Raw genomic sequence first — 20,830 nt, forward strand, 5'->3', positions numbered from 1 at the left:
ATGGCTACCAAAAGCGCCTTATATATTTGTGATTTGTACATTTTCAGAATGGGCTTGTTCTATTTTTGGCCAAAATAAAACAACCTGGAGTTTTTCTTTATTTTTACGTTATCATGCCATGAATTTACCATTCCGGCCCACTTGGGAATCTGAGATATTGTGCAGAAATATGGGGAAATAACTAGAGATGTCGGCAGTCCGATATCATCGGCCGATAAATGCTTTAAAATGTTAATATCGGAAATTATCAGTATCGGTTTCAAAAAGTAAAATTTATGACTTTTTAAAACGCCGCTGCGTACACAGACGTAGGGAGAAGTACGGAGCGCCAATAAACCTTAAAGGCACTGCCTTTGCGTGCCGGCCCAGTCACATAATATCTACGGCTTTTCACACACACAAGTGAATGCATGCATACTTGGTCAACAGCCATACAGGTCACACTGAGGGTGGCCGTATAAACAACATTAACACTGTTACAAATATGCGCCACACTGTGAACCCACACCAAACAAGAATGACAAACACATTTCGGGAGAACATCCGCACCGTAACACAACATAAACACAACAGAACAAATACCCAGAAACCCTTGCAGCACTAACTCTTCCGGGACGCTACAACATACCTTGTTACATTGTTTAATGTATCCAGCGGGGCATCACAACAAAATGAGGCATAATAATGTGTTAATTCCACGACTGTATATATCAGTATCGGTTGATATCGGAATCGGTAATTAAGAGTCGGATATCGGCAAAAAAGCCATTATCGGACATCAATAACTTCAGAGTACACTTCACTCGCTAATGGTGTGACAAAAATGGTCAGTTAGAATGATAGAGAACATACAAACACTTTATTTATTGAATGAAACATTGAAATTCAATGACTTGGTGCTTTTGTAAACAGTTAAAACAAAGAAAACAACCTGACGTTGTCTTTATTTTTAGGTTATCATGCCATGATTTTACCATTCCGGCCCACTTGGGAATATATTCCCCTTTGATCTCTGTAGTTTGATTACTGTATCAAACTTTGTGTATTGTGTGTGAGTGTGTAGGGTTAACATGCCATCAGAGTCGCCCGTTCACCATGGCCAGTTGTAGCAGAGACAGCACAGTACGGCTTTGGTCTTTGACACCGCTCATCTCTCCTCTGCTGGTAAACATCCTCACCAACCAACCCTGGGAAAAGATCATAGGAAACACTGGTATGGTCAACTCATTTCTGATCAATTCCAATTTAATTGTCTGAAGTTTGAGTACCAATGGACCCAATCTGACTATGTGTCTTTGCAGATACAGCCATGGTTCCTGGCTCTCCACCACTGCTCTGTGGTAAAGTCTCAAGAGACATAAAACAGGAGCTAGAGAAACTGAACTGTGACGCCACCACCAAGAAGCTGCGATGGTTCTCAGAATGCTTTTCGGTAACTATTTACTTCATACTACAGGGATGTTTTTGATTGATGTGGTTTTACAATTAGGGCCTGATATACCATGTGTTCTGGTCTATGGAGTGCACCGGTATATAAGGCGCACCCTAACCATATATATATATATATATATTTATATATACAGTCGCAATCAAAAGTTGTAAAGAACATAATGTCATGGCTGTCTTGGCTTTCCAATAATTTCTACAACTCTTATTTTTGTGTGATAGAGTGATTGGAGCACATACTTGTTGGTCACAAAAAACATTCATGAAGTTTGCTTCTTTTATGAATTTATTATGGGTCTACTGAAAATGTGCTGGGTCAAAAGTATACATACAGCAATGTTAATATTTGCTTACATGTCCCTTGGCAAGTTTCACTGCAATAAGGCGCTTTTGGTAGCCATCCACAAGCTTCTGCTTGAGTTTTTGACCACTCCTCTTGACAAAATTAGTGCAGTTCAGCTAAATGTGCAGGTATTAGTAGCAGACATACAGTACGCCACTGCCCCCTATAGCCCAACTCTTGAGTCACAGCTCAGGAGTATACATTCGTGCTTTTTTGAAGCAGGGAATTAAAAAAAAAATTTTTTAGTACTGAATTATTTTACGACAAATTTTTATTTAGTGAATTTTTATTCACAGAATTTTTTACACTGAATTTTTAATACAGCACATTTTTAGACACTATTTTTGAAGCAGGGAATTAAAACAAAAACAAAAAATCCAAATTTTTTAGGACTGAATTATTTTACTACAAATTTTTATAGACTGAATTTTAATTCACTGAATTTTTATACACTGAATTTTTAAAACAGCACATTTGTAGACACTATTTTTGAAGAAGGGAATTAAAACAAAAAAAAAGAATTCCAAAATTTTTAGTACTGAATTATTTTACAATACATTTTTATAGACTGAATTTTTATACACTGAATATTTAAAACAGCACATTTTTAGACACTATTTTTGAAGCAGGGAATTAAAACAGAAAAAAAAAAAATCAAAATTTTTAGTACTGAATTCTTTTACAACACACTTTTATAGACTGAATTTTTATTCACTGAATTTTTATACACTGAATTTTTAAAACAGCACATTTTTAGACACTATTTTTGAAGCAGGGAATTAAAACAAAACAAAAAAAATCCACATTTTTTTAGTACTGAATTATTTTACAACAAATTTTTATAGACTGAATTTTTATACACTGAATTTTCAAAACAGCACATTTTTAGACACTATTTTTGAAGCAGGGAATTAAAACAAAACAAAACCACATTTTTTAGTAATGAATTATTTTACAACAAATTTTTATAGACTGAATTTTTATTCACTGAATTTTTAAAACAGCACATTTGTAGACACTATTTTTGAAGAAGGGAATTAAAACAAAAAAAAGAATTCCAAATTTTTTAGTACTGAATTATTTTACAATAAATTTTTATAGATGGAAATTTTATACACTGAATTTTTAAAACTGCACATTTTTAGACACTATTTTTGAAGGAGGGAATTAAAACAAACAAAAAAATCATAATATTTGAGTACTGAATTATTTTTCAACACATTTTTATAGACTGAATTTTTATTCACCGAATTTTTATTCACTGAATATTTATACACTGAATTTTTAAAACAGCACATTTTTAGACACTATTTTTGAAGCAGGGAATTAAAACAGAAAAAAAATTCCAAATTTTTAGTACTGAATTCTTTTACAACACATTTTTATAGACTGAATTTTTATTCACTGAATTTTTATACACTGAATTTTTAAAACAGCACATTTTTAGACACTATTTTTGAAGCAGGGAATTAAAAAAAAAAAAATAAAAAATCCCAATTTTTTAGTAATGAATTATTTTACAACAAACTTTTATAGACTGAATTTTAATTCACTGAATTTGTATTCACCGAATTTTTAAAACAACACATTTGTAGACACTATTTTTGAAGCAGGAAATTAAAACAAAAAATAAAATCCAAATTTTTTAGTACTGAATTATTTTACAACAAATTTTTATAGACTGAATTTATATACACTGAATTTTTAAAACAGCACATTTTTAGACACTATTTTTGAAGCAGGGAATTAAAACAAAACAAAAATTCCAAATTTTTTAGTACTGAATTATTTTCCAACAAATTTTTATAGACTGAATTTTTATTCACTGATTTTTTTTATACACTGATTTTTAAAACAGCATATTTTTAGACACTATTTTTAAAGCAGGGAATTAAAACAAAAACTCAAAATTTTTTAGTACTGAATTATTTTACAACAAATTTTTATAGACTGAATTTTTATTCACTGAATTTTTATACACTGAATTTTTAATACAGCACATTTTTAGACACTATTTTTGAAGCAGTGAATTAAAACAAAAACAAAAATCAAATTTTTTTAGTACTGAATTATTTTACGACAAATTTTTATAAACTGAATTTTAATTCACTAAATTTTTATACACTGACTTTTTAAAACAGCACATTTGTAGACACTATTTTTGAAGAAGGGAATTAAAACAAAAAAAAGAATTCCAAATTTTTTAGTACTGAATTATTTTACAATACATTTTTATAGACGGACTTTTTATACACTGAATTTTTAAAACTGCACATTTTTAGACACTATTTTTGAAGCAGGGAATTAAAACAAAAACAAATCCTAATATTTGAGTACTGAATTATTTTTCAACACATTTTTATAGACTGAATTTGTATTCACCGAATTTTTATACACTGACTTTTTAAAACAGCACATTTGTAGACACTATTTTTGAAGAAGGGAATTAAAACAAAAAAAAAGAATTCCAAATTTTTTAGTACTGAATTATTTTACAACAAATTTTTATAGACTGAATTTTTATTCATTGAATTTTTATACACTGAATTTTTAATACAGCACATTTTTAGACACTATTTTTGAAGCAGTGAATTAAAACAAAAAAAAAAAATCAAATTTTTTTAGTACTGAATTATTTTATGACAAATTTTTATAAACTGAATTTTAATTCACTAAATTTTTATACACTGACTTTTTAAAACAGCACATTTGTAGACACTAGTTTTGAAGAAGAGAATTAAAACAAAAAAAAGAATTCCAAATTTTTTAGTACTGAATTATTTTACAATACATTTTTATAGACGGAATTTTTATACACTGAATTTTTAAAACTGCACATTTTTAGACACTATTTTTGAAGCAGGGAATTAAAAAAACAATTTCTTTAGTACTGAATTGTTTTACGACAAATTTTTATAGAGTGAATTTTTATTCACAGACTTTTTTTACACTGAATTTTTAATACAGCACATTTTTAGACACTATTTTTGAAGCAGTGAATTAAAACCAAAAAAAAAAAAATCAAATTTTTTTAGTACTGAATTATTTTACGACAAATTTTTATAAACTGAATTTTAATTCACTAAATTTTTATACACTGACTTTTTAAAACAGCACATTTGTAGACACTATTTTTGAAGAAGGGAATTAAAACAAAAAAAAGAATTCCAAATTTTTTAGTACTGAATTATTTTACAATACATTTTTTTAGACGGAATTTTTATACACTGAATTTTTAAAACTGCACATTTTTAGACACTATTTTTGAAGCAGGGAATTCAAACAAAAACAAATCCTAATATTTGAGTACTGAATTATTTTTCAACGATATTTTTATAGACTGAATTTTTATTCACCGAATTTTTATTCACTGAATATTTATACACTGCATTTTTAAAACAGCACATTTTTAGACACTATTTTTGAAGCAGGGAATTAAAACAGAAAAAAAATTCAAATTTTTAGTACTGAATTCTTTTACAACACATTTTTATTCACTGAATTTTTATACACTGAATTTTTAAAACAGCACATTTTTAGACACTATTTTTGAAGCAGGGAATTAAAACAAAAAAAAAAATAAAATCCACATTTTTTAGTAATGAATTATTTTACAACAAACTTTTATAGACTGAATTTTTATTCACTGAATTTTTAAAACAGGACATTTTTAGACACTATTTTTGAAGCAGGAAATTAAAACAAACAAAAAAATAAAATCCACATTTTTTAGTAATGATATATTTTACAACAAACTTTTATAGACTGAATTTTTATTCACTGAATTTTTATTCACTGAATTTTTATAAACTGAATTTTTAAAACAGCACATTTTTAGACACTTTTTGAAGCAGGGAATTAAAACAAAAACAAAAATTCAAAATGTTTTAGTACTGAAATATTTTACAACAAATTTTTATAGACTGAATTTTTATTCACTGAATTTTTATACACCGAATTTTTAAAACAGCACATTTTTAGACATTATTTTTGAAGCAGGGAATTAAAACAAAACAACAATTCAAAATTTTTTAGTACTGAATTATTTTACAACAAATGTTTATAGACTGAATTTTTATACACTGAATTTTTAAAACAGCACATTTTTGACACTATTTTTGAGGCAGGGAATTAAAAAAAAAAAAATCCAATTTTTTTAGTACTGAATTATTTTACAACAAATTTGTATAGACTGAATTTGTATACACCGCATTTTTAAAACAGGATATTTTTAGACACTATTTTTGAAACGGAATTAAAACAAAACAAAAATTCCAAATTTTTTAGTACTGGATTATTTTACAACAAATTTGTATGGACTGACTTTTTATACACTGAATTTTTAAAACAGCACATTTTTAGACATATTTTTGATGCAGGGAATTCAAAAAAAAAATCCCAATTTTTTAGTACTGAATTATTTTACAACAAATTTTTATAAACTGAATTTTTATACACTGAATTTTTAAAACAGCACATTTTTAGACACTATTTTTGAAGCAGGGAATTAAAACAAAAGTAAAATTCCAAATTTTTTAGTACTGAATTATTTTACAACAAATTTTTATAGACTGAATTTTTATACACTGAATTTTTAAAACGGGACATTTTTAGACAGTATTTTTGGAGCAGGGAATAAAAAAATGAAAAAATCCAAATTTTTTAGTACTGAATTATTTTACAACAAATTTTTATAGACTGAATTTTTTATTCACTGAATTTTTATAAACTGAACTTTTAAAACAGCACATTTTTAGACACTTTTTGAAGCAGGGAATTAAAACAAAAACAAAAATTCAAAATGTTTTAGTACTGAATTATTTTACAACAAATTTTTATAGACTGAATTTTTATTCACTGAATTTTTTTACACTGAATTTTTAAAACAGCACATTTTTAGACACTATTTTTGAAGCAGGGAATTAAAACAAAACAAAAAAATCCTAATTTTTTAGTACTGAATTATTTTACAACAAATTTTTATAGACTGAATTTTTATACACTGAATTTTTAAAACAGCGCATTTTAGACACTATTTTTGAGGCAGGGAATTAAAAAAAAAAAAATCCAAATTTTTTAGTACTGAATTATTTTACAACAAATTTGTATAGACTGAATTTATATACACCGAATTTTTAAAACAGGATATTTTTAGACACTATTTTTGAAACGGAATTAAAACAAAACAAAAATTCCAAATTTTTTAGTACTGGATTATTTTACAACAAATTTGTATAGACTGAATTTTTATTCACTGAATTTTTACACACTGAATTTTTAAAACAGCACATTTTTAGACACTATTTTTGAAGCAGGGAATTAAAACAAAAAAAATTCAAAATTTTTTAGTACTGAATTATTTTACTAAAAAATTTTATAGACTGAATTTTAATTCACTGAATTTTTATACACTGAATTTTTAAAACAGCACATTTTTAGACACTATCTTTTGAAGCAGGGAATTAAAACAAAAACAAATTCTAAATTTTTTAGTACTGAATTATTTTACAACAAATTTTTATAGACTGAATTGTTATTCACTGAATTTTCATACACTGAATTTTTAAAACAGCACATTTTTAGACACTATTTTTGAAGCAGGGAATTAAAACAAAAAAAATTCAAATTTTTTTAGGACTGAATTATTTTACTAAAAATTTTTATAGACTGAATTTTAATTCACTGAATTTTTATACACTGAATTTTTAAAACAGCACATTTTTAGACACTACTTTTGAAGCAGGGAATTAAAACAAAACCAAAATTCCAATTTTTTTAGTACTGAACTATTTTACAACAAATTTTTATAGACTGAATTTTTATTCACTGAATTTTTATACACTGAATTTTTAAAACAGCACATTTTTAGACACTATTTTTGAAGCAGGGAATTAAAACAAAACAAAAAAATTTTACATTTTTTAATACTGAATTATTTTACAACAATTTTTTATAGACTGAATTTTTATACACTGAATTTTTAAAACAGCACATTTTTAGACATTTTTTTTGAAGCAGGGAATTCAAAAAAAAAATCCCAATTTTTTAGTACTGAATTATTTTACAACAAATTTTTATAAACTGAATTTTTATTCACTGAATTTTTATACACCGAATTTTTAAAACAGCACATTTTTAGACACTATTTTTGAAGCAGGGAATTAAAACAAAACAAAAATTCCAAAATTTTTAGTACTGAATTATTTTACAACAAATGTTTATAGACTGAATTTTTATACACTGAATTTTTAAAACAGCACATTTTTGACACTATTTTTGAGGCAGGGAATTAAAAAAAAAAAAAAAAAAAATCCAAATTTTTTAGTACTGAATTATTTTACAACAAATTTGTATAGACTGAATTTGTATACACCGAATTTTTAAAACAGGATATTTTTAGACACTATTTTTGAAACAGAATTAAAACAAAACAAAAATTCCAAATTTTTTAGTACTGGAGTATTTTACAACAAATTTGTATGGACTGACTTTTTATACCCTGAATTATTAAAACAGCACATTTTTAGACATTATTTTTGAAGCAGGGAATTCAAAAAAAAAATCCCAATTTTTTAGTACTGAATTATTTTACAACAAATTTTTATAAACTGAATTTTTATACACTGAATTTTTAAAACAGCACATTTTTAGACACTATTTTTGAAGCAGGGAATTCAAACAAAAATAAAATTCCAAATTTTTTAGGACTGAATTATTTTACAACAAATTTTTATAGACTGAATTTTTATACACTGAATTTTTAAAACAGCACATTTTTAGACATTATTTTTGAAGCAGGGAATTCAAAAAAAAAATCCCAATTTTTTAGTACTGAATTATTTTAAAACAAATTTTTATAAACTGAATTTTTATTCACTGAATTTTTATACACTGAATTTTTAAAACAGCACATTTTTAGACACTATTTTTGAAGCAGGGAATTAAAACAAAAAAAAAAATCCAAATTTTTTAGTACTGAATTATTTTACAACAAATTTTTATAGACTGAATTTTTATACACTGATTTTTTAAAACAGGACATTTTTAGACAGTATTTTTGAAGCAGGGAATAAAAAAATGAAAAAATCCAAATTTCTTAGTACTGAATTATTTTACAACAAATTTTTATAGACTGAATTTTTATTCACTGAATTTTTATAAACTGAATTTTTAAAACAGCACATTTTTAGACACTTTTTGAAGCAGGGAATTAAAACAAAAACAAAAATTCAAAATGTTTTAGTACTGAAATATTTTTACAACAAATTTTTATAGACTGAATTTTTATTCACTGAATTTTTATAAACTGAATTTTTAAAACAGCACATTTTTAGACACTTTTTGAAGCAGGGAATTAAAACAAAAACAAAAATTCAAAATGTTTTAGTACTGAATTATTTTACAAGAAATTTTTATAGACTGAATTTGTATTCACTGAATTTTTATACACTGAATTTTTAAAACAGCACATTTTTAGACACTATTTTTGAAGCAGGGAATTAAAAAAACAATTTTTTTAGTACTGAATTATTTTACGACAAATTTTTATAGAGTGAATTTTTATTCACAGAATTTTTTTACACTGAATTTTTAATACAGCACATTTTTAGACACTATTTTTGAAGCAGTGAATTAAAACAAAAAAAAAAATCAAATTTTTTTAGTACTGAATTATTTTACGACAAATTTTTATAAACTGAATTTTAATTCACTAAATTTTTATACACTGACTTTTTAAAACAGCACATTTGTAGACACTATTTTTGAAGAAGGGAATTAAAACAAAAAAAAGAATTCCAAATTTTTTAGTACTGAATTATTTTACAATACATTTTTTTAGACGGAATTTTTATACACTGAATTTTTAAAACTGCACATTTTTAGACACTATTTTTGAAGCAGGGAATTAAAACAAAAACAAATCCTAATATTTGAGTACTGAATTATTTTTCAACGATATTTTTATAGACTGAATTTTTATTCACCGAATTTTTATTCACTGAATATTTATACACTGCATTTTTAAAACAGCACATTTTTAGACACTATTTTTGAAGCAGGGAATTAAAACAGAAAAAAAATTCAAATTTTTAGTACTGAATTCTTTTACAACACATTTTTATTCACTGAATTTTTATACACTGAATTTTTAAAACAGCACATTTTTAGACACTATTTTTGAAGCAGGGAATTAAAACAAACAAACAAAAAAATCTACATTTTTTAGTAATGAATTATTTTACAACAAACTTTTATAGACTGAATTTTTATTCACTGAATTTTTAAAACAGGACATTTTTAGACACTATTTTTGAAGCAGGAAATTAAAACAAACAAAAAAATAAAATCCACATTTTTTAGTAATGAATTATTTTACAACAAACTTTTATAGACTGAATTTTTATTCACTGAATTTTTATTCACTGAATTTTTATAAACTGAATTTTTAAAACAGCACATTTTTAGACACTTTTTGAAGCAGGGAATTAAAACAAAAACAAAAATTCAAAATGTTTTAGTACTGAAATATTTTACAACAAATTTTTATAGACTGAATTTTTATTCACTGAATTTTTAAAACAGCACATTTTTGACACTATTTTTGAGGCAGGGAATTAAAAAAAAAAAAAAATCCAATTTTTTTAGTACTGAATTATTTTACAACAAATTTGTATAGATTGAATTTGTATACACCGCATTTTTAAAACAGGATATTTTTAGACACTATTTTTGAAACGGAATTAAAACAAAACAAAAATTCCAAATTTTTTAGTACTGGATTATTTTACAACAAATTTGTATGGACTGACTTTTTATACACTGAATTTTTAAAACAGCACATTTTTAGACATATTTTTGATGCAGGGAATTCAAAAAAAAAATCCCAATTTTTTAGTACTGAATTATTTTACAACAAATTTTTATAAACTGAATTTTTATACACTGAATTTTTAAAACAGCACATTTTTAGACACTATTTTTGTAGCAGGGAATTAAAACAAAAATAAAATTCAAAATTTTTTAGTACTGAATTATTTTACAACAAATTTTTATAGACTGAATTTTTATACACTGAATTTTTAAAACGGGACATTTTTAGACAGTATTTTTGGAGCAGGGAATAAAAAAATGAAAAAATCCAAATTTTTTAGTACTGAATTATTTTACAACACATTTTTATAGACTGAATTTTTATTCACTGAATTTTTATAAACTGAACTTTTAAAACAGCACATTTTTAGACACTTTTTGAAGCAGGGAATTAAAACAAAAACAAAAATTCAAAATGTTTTAGTACTGAATTATTTTACAACAAATTTTTATAGACTGAATTTCTATTCACTGAATTTTTATACACTGAATTTTTAAAACAGCACATTTTTAGACACTATTTTTGAAGCAGGGAATTAAAACAAAACAAAAAAATCCTAATTTTTTAGTACTGAATTATTTTACAACAAATTTTTATAGACTGAATTTTTATTCACTGAATTTTTATACACTGAATTTTTAAAACAGCACATTTTTAGACACTATTTTTGAAGCAGGGAATTAAAACAAAACAAAAATTCCAAATTTTTTAGTACTGAATTATTTTACAACAACTTTTATAGACTGAATTTTTATACACTGAATTTTTAAAACAGCGCATTTTAGACACTATTTTTGAGGCAGGGAATTAAAAAAAAAAAAATCCAAATTTTTTAGTACTGAATTATTTTACAACAAATTTGTATAGACTGAATTTATATACACCGAATTTTTAAAACAGGATATTTTTAGACACTATTTTTGAAACGGAATTAAAACAAAACAAAAATTCCAAATTTTTTAGTACTGGATTATTTTACAACAAATTTGTATAGACTGAATTTTTATTCACTGAATTTTTATACACTGAATTTTTAAAACAGCACATTTTTAGACACTATTTTTGTAGCAGGGAATTAAAACAAAAAAAATTGAAATTTTTTTAGTACTGAATTATTTTACTAAAAATTTTTATAGACTGAATTTTAATTCACTGAATTTTTATACACTGAATTTTTAAAACAGCACATCTTTAGACACTACTTTTGAAGCAGGGAATTAAAACAAAACAAAAATTCCAATGTTTTTAGTACTGAATTATTTTACAACAAATTTTTATAGACTGAATTTTTATTCACTGAATTTTTATACACTGAATTTTTAAAACAGCACATTTTTAGACACTATTTTTGAAGCAGGGAATTAAAACAAAATAAAAAAAATCTACATTTTTTAATACTGAATTATTTTACAACAATTTTTTATAGACTGAATTTTTATACACTGAATTTTTAAAACAGCACATTTTTAGACATTATTTTTGAAGCAGGGAATTCAAAAAAAAATCCCAATTTTTTAGTACTGAATTATTTTACAACAAATTTTTATAAACTGAATTTTTATTCACTGAATTTTTATACACCGAATTTTTAAAACAGCACATTTTTAGACACTATTTTTGAAGCAGGGAATTAAAACAAAACAAAAATTCCAAAATTTTTAGTACTGAATTATTTTACAACAAATGTTTATAGACTGAATTTTTATACACTGAATTTTTAAAACAGCACATTTTTGACACTATTTTTGAGGCAGGGAATTAAAAAAATCAAAAAAAAAATCCAAATTTTTTAGTACTGAATTACTTTACAACAAATTTGTGTAGACTGAATTTGTATACACCGAATTTTTGAAACAGGATATTTTTAGACACTATTTTTGAAACGGAATTAAAACAAAACAAAAATTCCAAATTTTTTAGTACTGGATTATTTTACAACAAATTTGTATGGACTGACTTTTTATACCCTGAATTTTTAAAACAGCACATTTTTAGACATTATTTTTGAAGCAGGGAATTAAAAAAAAAAATCCCAATTTTTTAGTACTGAATTATTTTACAACAAATTTTTATAAACTGAATTTTTATACACTGAATTTTTAAAACAGCACATTTTTAGACACTATTTTTGAAGCAGGGAATTAAAACAAAAATAAAATTCCAAATTTTTTAGGACTGAATTATTTTACAACAAATTTTTATAGACTGAATTTTTATACACTGAATTTTTAAAACGGGACATTTTTAGACAGTATTTTTGGAGCAGGGAATAAAAAAATGAAAAAATCCAAATTTTTTAGTACTGAATTATTTTACAACAAATTTTTATAGACTGAATTTTTATTCACTAAATTTTTATAAACTGAACTTTTAAAACAGCACATTTTTAGACACTTTTTGAAGCAGGGAATTAAAACAAAAACAAAAATTCAAAATGTTTTAGTACTGAATTTTTTTACAACAAATTTTTATAGACTGAATTTTTATTCACTGAATTTTTATACACTGAATTTTTAAAACAGCACATTTTTAGACACTATTTTTGAAGCAGGGAATTAAAACAAAACAAAAAAATCCTAATTTTTTAATACTGAATTATTTTACAACAAATTTTTATGGACTGAATTTTTATTCACTAAATGTTTATACACTGAATATTTAAAACAGCACATTTTTAGACACTATTTTTGAAGCAGGGAATTAAAACAAAACAAAAATTCCAAATTTTTTAGTACTGAATTATTTTACAACAACTTTTATAGACTGAATTTTTATACACTGAATTTTTAAAACAGCACATTTTAGACACTATTTTTGAGGCAGGGAATTAAAAAAAGAAAATCCAAATTTTTTAGTACTGAATTATTTTACAACAAATTTGTATAGACTGAATTTGTATACACCAAATTTTTAAAACAGGATATTTTTAAACACTATTTTTGAAACGGAATTAAAACAAAACAAAAATTCCAAATTTTTTAGTACTGGATTATTTTATAACAAATTTGTATAGACTGAATTTTTATTCACTGAATTTTTATACACTGAATTTTTAAAACAGCACATTTTTAGACACTATTTTTGAAGCAGGGAATTAAAACAAAAAAATTCAGAATTTTTTAGTACTGAATTATTTTACTAAAAAATTTTATAGACTGAATTTTGATTCACTGAATTTTTATACACTGAATTTTTAAAACAGCACATTTTTAGACACTATTTTTGAAGCAGGGAGATAAAACAAAAACAAATTCAAAATTTTTTAGTACTGAATTATTTTACAACAAATTTTTATAGACTGAATTGTTATTCACTGAATTTTCATACACTGAATTTTTAAAACAGCACATTTTTAGACACTATTTTTGAAGCAGGGAATTAAAACAAAAAAAAATTCAAATTTTTTTAGTACTGAATTATTTTACGAAAAATTTTTATAGACTGAATTTTAATTCACTGAATTTTTATACACTGAATTTTTAAAACAGCACATTTTTAGACACTATTTTTGAAGCAGGGAATTAAAACAAAACAAAAAAATCCTAATTTTTTAGTACTGAATTATTTTACAACAAATTTTTATAGACTGAATTTTTATTCACTGAATTTTTATACACTGAATTTTTAAAACAGCACATTTTTAGACACTATTTTTGAAGCAGGGAATTAAAACAAAACAAAAATTTCAAATTTTTTAGTACTGACTTATTTTACAACAAATTTTTATAGACTGAATTTTAATTCACTGAATTTTTATACACTGAATTTTTAAAACAGCACATTTTTAGATACTATCTTTGAAGCAGGGAATTAAAACAAACACAAATTCCAAATTTTTTAGTACTGAATTATTTTACAACAAATTTTTATAGACTGAATTTTTATACACTGAATTTTTAAAACAGCACATTTTTAGACACTATTTTTGAAGCAGGGAATTAAAACAAAACAAAAATTCCAAATTTTTTAGTACTGAATTATTTTACGACAAATTTTTATAGACTGAATTTTTATTCACTGATTTTTTTTATACACTGATTTTCAAAACAGCACATTTTTAGACACTATTTTTGGAGCAGGGAATTAAAATAAAAACAAAAATTCTAAATTTTTTAGTACTGAATTATTTTACAACAAATTTTTATATACTGAATTTTTATTCACTGAATTTTTATACACTGAATTTTTAAAACAGCACATTTTTAGACACTATTTTTGAAGCAGGGAATTAAAACAAAAAAAAACAAAAATTTTTTAGTACTGAATGTTTTTACTAAAAATTTTTATAGACTGAATTTTAATTCACTGAATTTTTATACACTGAATTTTTAAAACAGCACATTTTTAGACACTATCTTTTGAAGCAGGGAATTAAAACAAAAACAAATTCTGAATTTTTTAGTACTGAATTATTTTACAACAAATTTTTATAGGCTGAATTGTTATTCACTGAATTTTCATACACTGAATTTTTAAAACAGCACATTTTTAGACACTATTTTTGAAGCAGGGAATTTAAACAAAAAAAAATTAATTTTTTTTAGTACTGAATTATTTTACTAAAAATTTTTATAGACTGAATTTTAATTCACTGAATTTTTATACACTGAATTTTTAAAACAACACATTTTTAGACACTATCTTTGAAGCAGGGAATTAAAACAAAAACAAATTCCAAATTTTTTAGTACTGAATTATTTTACAACAAATTTTTATAGACTGAATTTTTATACACTGAATTTTTAAAACAGCACATTTTTAGACACTATTTTTGAAGCAGGGAATTAAAACAAAAAAAAAGAATTCCAAATTTTTTAGTACTGTATTATTTTACAACAAATTTTTATAGACTGAATTTTAATTCACTGAATTTTTATACACTGAATTTTTAAAACAGCACATTTTTAGACACTATCTTTGAAGCAGGGAATTAAAACAAAAACAAATTCTAAATTTTTTAGTACTGAATTGTTTTACAACAAATTTTTATAGACTGAATTTTTATACACTGAATTTTTAAAACAGCACATTTTTAGACACTATTTTTGAAGCAGGGAATTAAAACAAAACAAAAATTCCAAATGTTTTAGTACTGAATTATTTTACAACAAATTTTTATAGACTGAATTTTTATTCACTGATTTTTTTTATACACTGATTTTTAAAACAGCACATTTTTAGACACAACATTAAAACAAAAAAAATTAAATCAACATTTTTTAGTACCTAATTATTTTACAACAAATTTTTATGGACTGAATTTTTATACACTGAATTTTTAAAACAGGACATTTTTAGACACTATTTTTGAAGCAGGGAATTAAAACAAAAAAAAAATTCAAATTTTTTTAGTACTGAATTATTTTACTAAAAATTTTTATAGACTGAATTTTAATTCACTGAATTTTTATACACTGAATTGTTAAAACAGCACATCTTTAGACACTACTTTTGAAGCAGGGAATTAAAACAAAACAAAAATTCCAATTTTTTTAGTACTGAATTATTTTACAACAAATTTTTATAGACTGAATTTTTATTCACTGAATTTTTATACACTGAATTTTTAAAACAGCACATTTTTAGACACTATTTTTGAAGCAGGAAATTAAAACAAACAAAAAAATAAAATCCACATTTTTTAGTAATGAATTATTTTACAACAAATAATAGGATAGACTGAATTTTTATTCACTGAATTTTTATTCACTGAATTTTTATAAACTGAATTTTTAAAACAGCACATTTTTAGACACTTTTTGAAGCAGGGAATTAAAACAAAAACAAAAATTCAAAATGTTTTAGTACTGAAATATTTTACAACAAATTTTTATAGACTGAATTTTTATTCACTGAATTTTTATACACCGAATTTTTAAAACAGCACATTTTTAGACATTATTTTTGAAGCAGGGAATTAAAACAAAACAACAATTAAAAATTTTTTAGTACTGAATTATTTTACAACAAATGTTTATAGACTGAATTTTTATACACTGAATTTTTAAAACAGCACATTTTTGACACTATTTTTGAGGCAGGGAATTAAAAAAAAAAAAATCCAATTTTTTTAGTACTGAATTATTTTACAACAAATTTGTATAGATTGAATTTGTATACACCGCATTTTTAAAACAGGATATTTTTAGACACTATTTTTGAAACGGAATTAAAACAAAACAAAAATTCAAAATTTTTTAGTACTGGATTATTTTACAACAAATTTGTATGGACTGACTTTTTATACACTGAATTTTTAAAACAGCACATTTTTAGACATATTTTTTGATGCAGGGAATTCAAAAAAAAAAATCCCAATTTTTTAGTACTGAATTATTTTACAACAAATTTTTATAAACTGAATTTTTATACACTGAATTTTTAAAACAGCACATTTTTAGACACTATTTTTGTAGCAGGGAATTAAAACAAAAATAAAATTCCAATTTTTTTAGTACTGAATTATTTTACAACAAATTTTAATAGACTGAATTTTTATACACTGAATTTTTAAAACGGGACATTTTTAGACAGTATTTTTGGAGCAGGGAATAAAAAAATGAAAAAATCCAAATTTTTTAGTACTGAATTATTTTACAACAAATTTTTATAGACTGAATTTTTATTCACTGAATTTTTATAAACTGAACTTTTAAAACAGCACATTTTTAGACACTTTTTGAAGCAGGTAATTAAAACAAAAACAAAAATTCAAAATGTTTTAGTACTGAATTATTTTACAACAAATTTTTATAGACTGAATTTTTATTCACTGAATTTTTATACACTGAATTTTTAAAACAGCACATTTTTAGACACTATTTTTGAAGCAGGGAATTAAAACAAAACAAAAAAATCCTAATTTTTTAGTACTGAATTATTTTACAACAAATTTTTATAGACTGAATTTTTATTCACTGAATTTTTATACACTGAATTTTTAAAACAGCACATTTTTAGACACTATTTTTGAAGCAGGGAATTAAAACAAAACAAAAAAATCTACATTTTTTAATACTGAATTATTTTACAACAATTTTTTATAGACTGAATTTTTATACACTGAATTTTTAAAACAGCACATTTTTAGACATTATTTTTGAAGCAGGGAATTCAAAAAAAAAATCCCAATTTTTTAGTACTGAATTATTTTACAACAAATTTTTATAAACTGAATCTTTATTCACTGAATTTTTATACACCGAATTTTTAAAACAGCACATTTTTAGACACTATTTTTGAAGCAGGGAATTAAAACAAAACAAAAATTCCAAAATTTTTAGTACTGAATTATTTTACAACAAATGTTTATAGACTGAATTTTTATACACTGAATTTTTAAAACAGCACATTTTTGACACTATTTTTGAGGCAGGGAATAAAAAAAATAATAAAAAAATCCAAATTTTTTAGTACTGAATTACTTTACAACAAATTTGTATAGACTGAATTTGTATACACCGAATTTTTAAAACAGGATATTTTTAGACACTATTTTTGAAACGGAATTAAAACAAAACAAAAATTCCAAATTTTTTAGTACTGGATTATTTTACAACAAATTTGTATGGACTGACTTTTTATACCCTGAATTTTTAAAACAGCACATTTTTAGACATTATTTTTGAAGCAGGGAATTCAAAAAAAAAATCCCTATTTTTTAGTACTGAATTATTTTACAACAAATTTTTATAAACTGAATTTTTATACACTGAATTTTTAAAACAGCACATTTTTAGACACTATTTTTGAAGCAGGGAATTAAAACAAAAATAAAATTCCAAATTTTTTAGGACTGAATTATTTTACAACAAATTTTTATAGACTGAATTTTTATAGACTGAATTTTTAAAACGGGACATTTTTAGACAGTATTTTTGGAGCAGGGAATAAAAAAATGAAAAAAATCAAAATTTTTTAGTACTGAATTATTTTACAACAAATTTTTATAGACTGAATTTTTATTCACTGAATTTTTATAAACTGAACTTTTAAAACAGCACATTTTTAGACACTTTTTGAAGCAGGGAATTAAAACAAAAACAAAAATTCAAAATGTTTTAGTACTGAATTATTTTACAACAAATTTTTATAGACTGAATTTTTATTCACTGAATTTTTATACACTGAATTTTTAAAACAGCACATTTTTAGACACTATTTTTGAAGCAGGGAATTAAAACAAAACAAAAAAATCAAAATTTTTTAATACTGAATTATTTTACAACAAATTTTTATAGACTGAATTTTTATTCACTAAATGTTTATACACTGAATATTTAAAACAGCACATTTTTAGACACTATTTTTGAAGCAGGGAATTAAAACAAAACAAAAATTCCAAATTTTTTAGTACTGAATTATTTTACAACAACTTTTATAGACTGAATTTTTATACACTGAATTTTTAAAACAGCACATTTTAGACACTATTTTTGAGGCAGGGAATTAAAAAAAAAAAAATCCAAATTTTTTAGTACTGAATTATTTTACAACAAATTTGTATAGACTGAATTTGTATACACCAAATTTTTAAAACAGGATATTTTTAGACACTATTTTTGAAACGGAATTAAAACAAAACAAAAATTCCAAATTTTTTAGTACTGGATTATTTTATAACAAATTTGTATAGACTGAATTTTTATTCACTGAATTTTTATACACTGAATTTTTAAAACAGCACATTTTTAGACATTATTTTTGAAGCAGAGATTTAAAACAAAACAAAAATTTCAAATTTTTTAGTACTGAATTATTTTACAACAAATTTTTATAGACTGAATTTTTATTCACTGAATTTTTACACACTGAATTTTTAAAACAGCACATTTTTAGACACTATTTTTGAAGCAGGGAATTAAAACAAAACAAAAAAATCCTCATTTTTTAGTACTGAATTATTTTACAACAAATTTTTATAGACTGAATTTTTATTCACTGAATTTTTATACACTGAATTTTTAAAACAGCACATTTTTAGACACTATTTTTGAAGCAGGGAATTAAAACAAAACAAAAATTTCAAATTTTTTAGTACTGAATTATTTTACAACAAATTTTTATAGACTGAATTTTAATTCACTGAATTTTTATACACTGAATTTTTAATACAGCACATTTTTAGATACTATCTTTGAAGCAGGGAATTAAAACAAAAACAAATTCCAAATTTTTTAGTACTGAATTATTTTACAACAAATTTTTATAGACTGAATTTTTATACACTGAATTTTTAAAACAGCACATTTTTAGACACTATTTTTGAAGCAGGGAATTAAAACAAAACAAAAATTCCAAATTTTTTAGTACTGAATTATTTTACGACAAATTTTTATAGACTGAATTTTTATTCACTGATTTTTTTTATACACTGATTTTTAAAACAGCACATTTTTTGACACTATTTTTGGAGCAGGGAATTAAAACAAAAACAAAAATTCTAAATTTTTTAGTACTGAATTATTTTACAACAAATTTTTATATACTGAATTTTTATTCACTGAATTTTTATACACTGAATTTTTAAAACAGCACATTTTTAGACACTATTTTTGAAGCAGGGAATTAAAACAAAAAAAAATTAAAAAATTTTTAGTACTGAATTATTTTACTAAAAATTTTTATAGACTGAATTTTAATTCACTGAATTTTTATACACTGAATTTTTAAAACAGCACATTTTTAGACACTATTTTTGTAGCAGGGAATTAAAACAAAAATAAAATTCCAAATTTTTTAGTACTGAATTATTTTACAACAAATTTTAATAGACTGAATTTTTATACACTGAATTTTTAAAACGGGACATTTTTAGACAGTATTTTTGGAGCAGGGAATAAAAAAATGAAAAAAATCCAAATTTTTTAGTACTGAATTATTTTACAACAAATTTTTATAGACTGAATTTTTATTCACTGAATTTTTATAAACTGAACTTTTAAAACAGCACATTTTTAGACACTTTTTGAAGCAGGGAATTAAAACAAAAAGAAAAATTCAAAATGTTTTAGTACTGAATTATTTTACAACAAATTTTTATAGACTGAATTTTTATTCACTGAATTTTTATACACTGAATTTTTAAAACAGCACATTTTTAGACACTATTTTTGAAGCAGGGAATTAAAACAAAACAAAAAAATCCAAATTTTTTAGTACTGAATTAT

The 20,830-nt window shown here is 23.5% G+C and overlaps 2 protein-coding genes across 3 annotated transcripts in view; one reads left to right on the forward strand and one right to left on the reverse strand.

Moving 5' to 3' along the window:
* The window catches only part of wdr17 (WD repeat domain 17), a 135,028-nt gene that overhangs the window by 57,926 nt on the left and 56,272 nt on the right, over positions 1-20,830 (forward strand). For both annotated transcript variants that reach the window (XM_061977231.2, XM_072914941.1), the window contains exons 16-17: positions 1,064-1,213; positions 1,302-1,432. In XM_061977231.2, coding sequence (XP_061833215.1) covers positions 1,064-1,213; positions 1,302-1,432 — 281 coding nt within the window. The remainder of the gene's footprint in view (positions 1-1,063; positions 1,214-1,301; positions 1,433-20,830) is intronic.
* The window catches only part of hpgd (15-hydroxyprostaglandin dehydrogenase), a 164,680-nt gene continuing 145,009 nt past the window's right edge, over positions 1,160-20,830 (reverse strand). The window contains exon 9 of the mRNA XM_061977233.2: positions 1,160-1,187. Within this exon, the coding sequence (XP_061833217.1) occupies positions 1,175-1,187 (13 nt within the window). The 3' untranslated portion in view covers positions 1,160-1,174. The remainder of the gene's footprint in view (positions 1,188-20,830) is intronic.

This window comes from Nerophis lumbriciformis, linkage group LG16, assembly GCF_033978685.3.
Source record: "Nerophis lumbriciformis linkage group LG16, RoL_Nlum_v2.1, whole genome shotgun sequence".
Taxonomy (NCBI): domain Eukaryota; kingdom Metazoa; phylum Chordata; class Actinopteri; order Syngnathiformes; family Syngnathidae; genus Nerophis; species Nerophis lumbriciformis.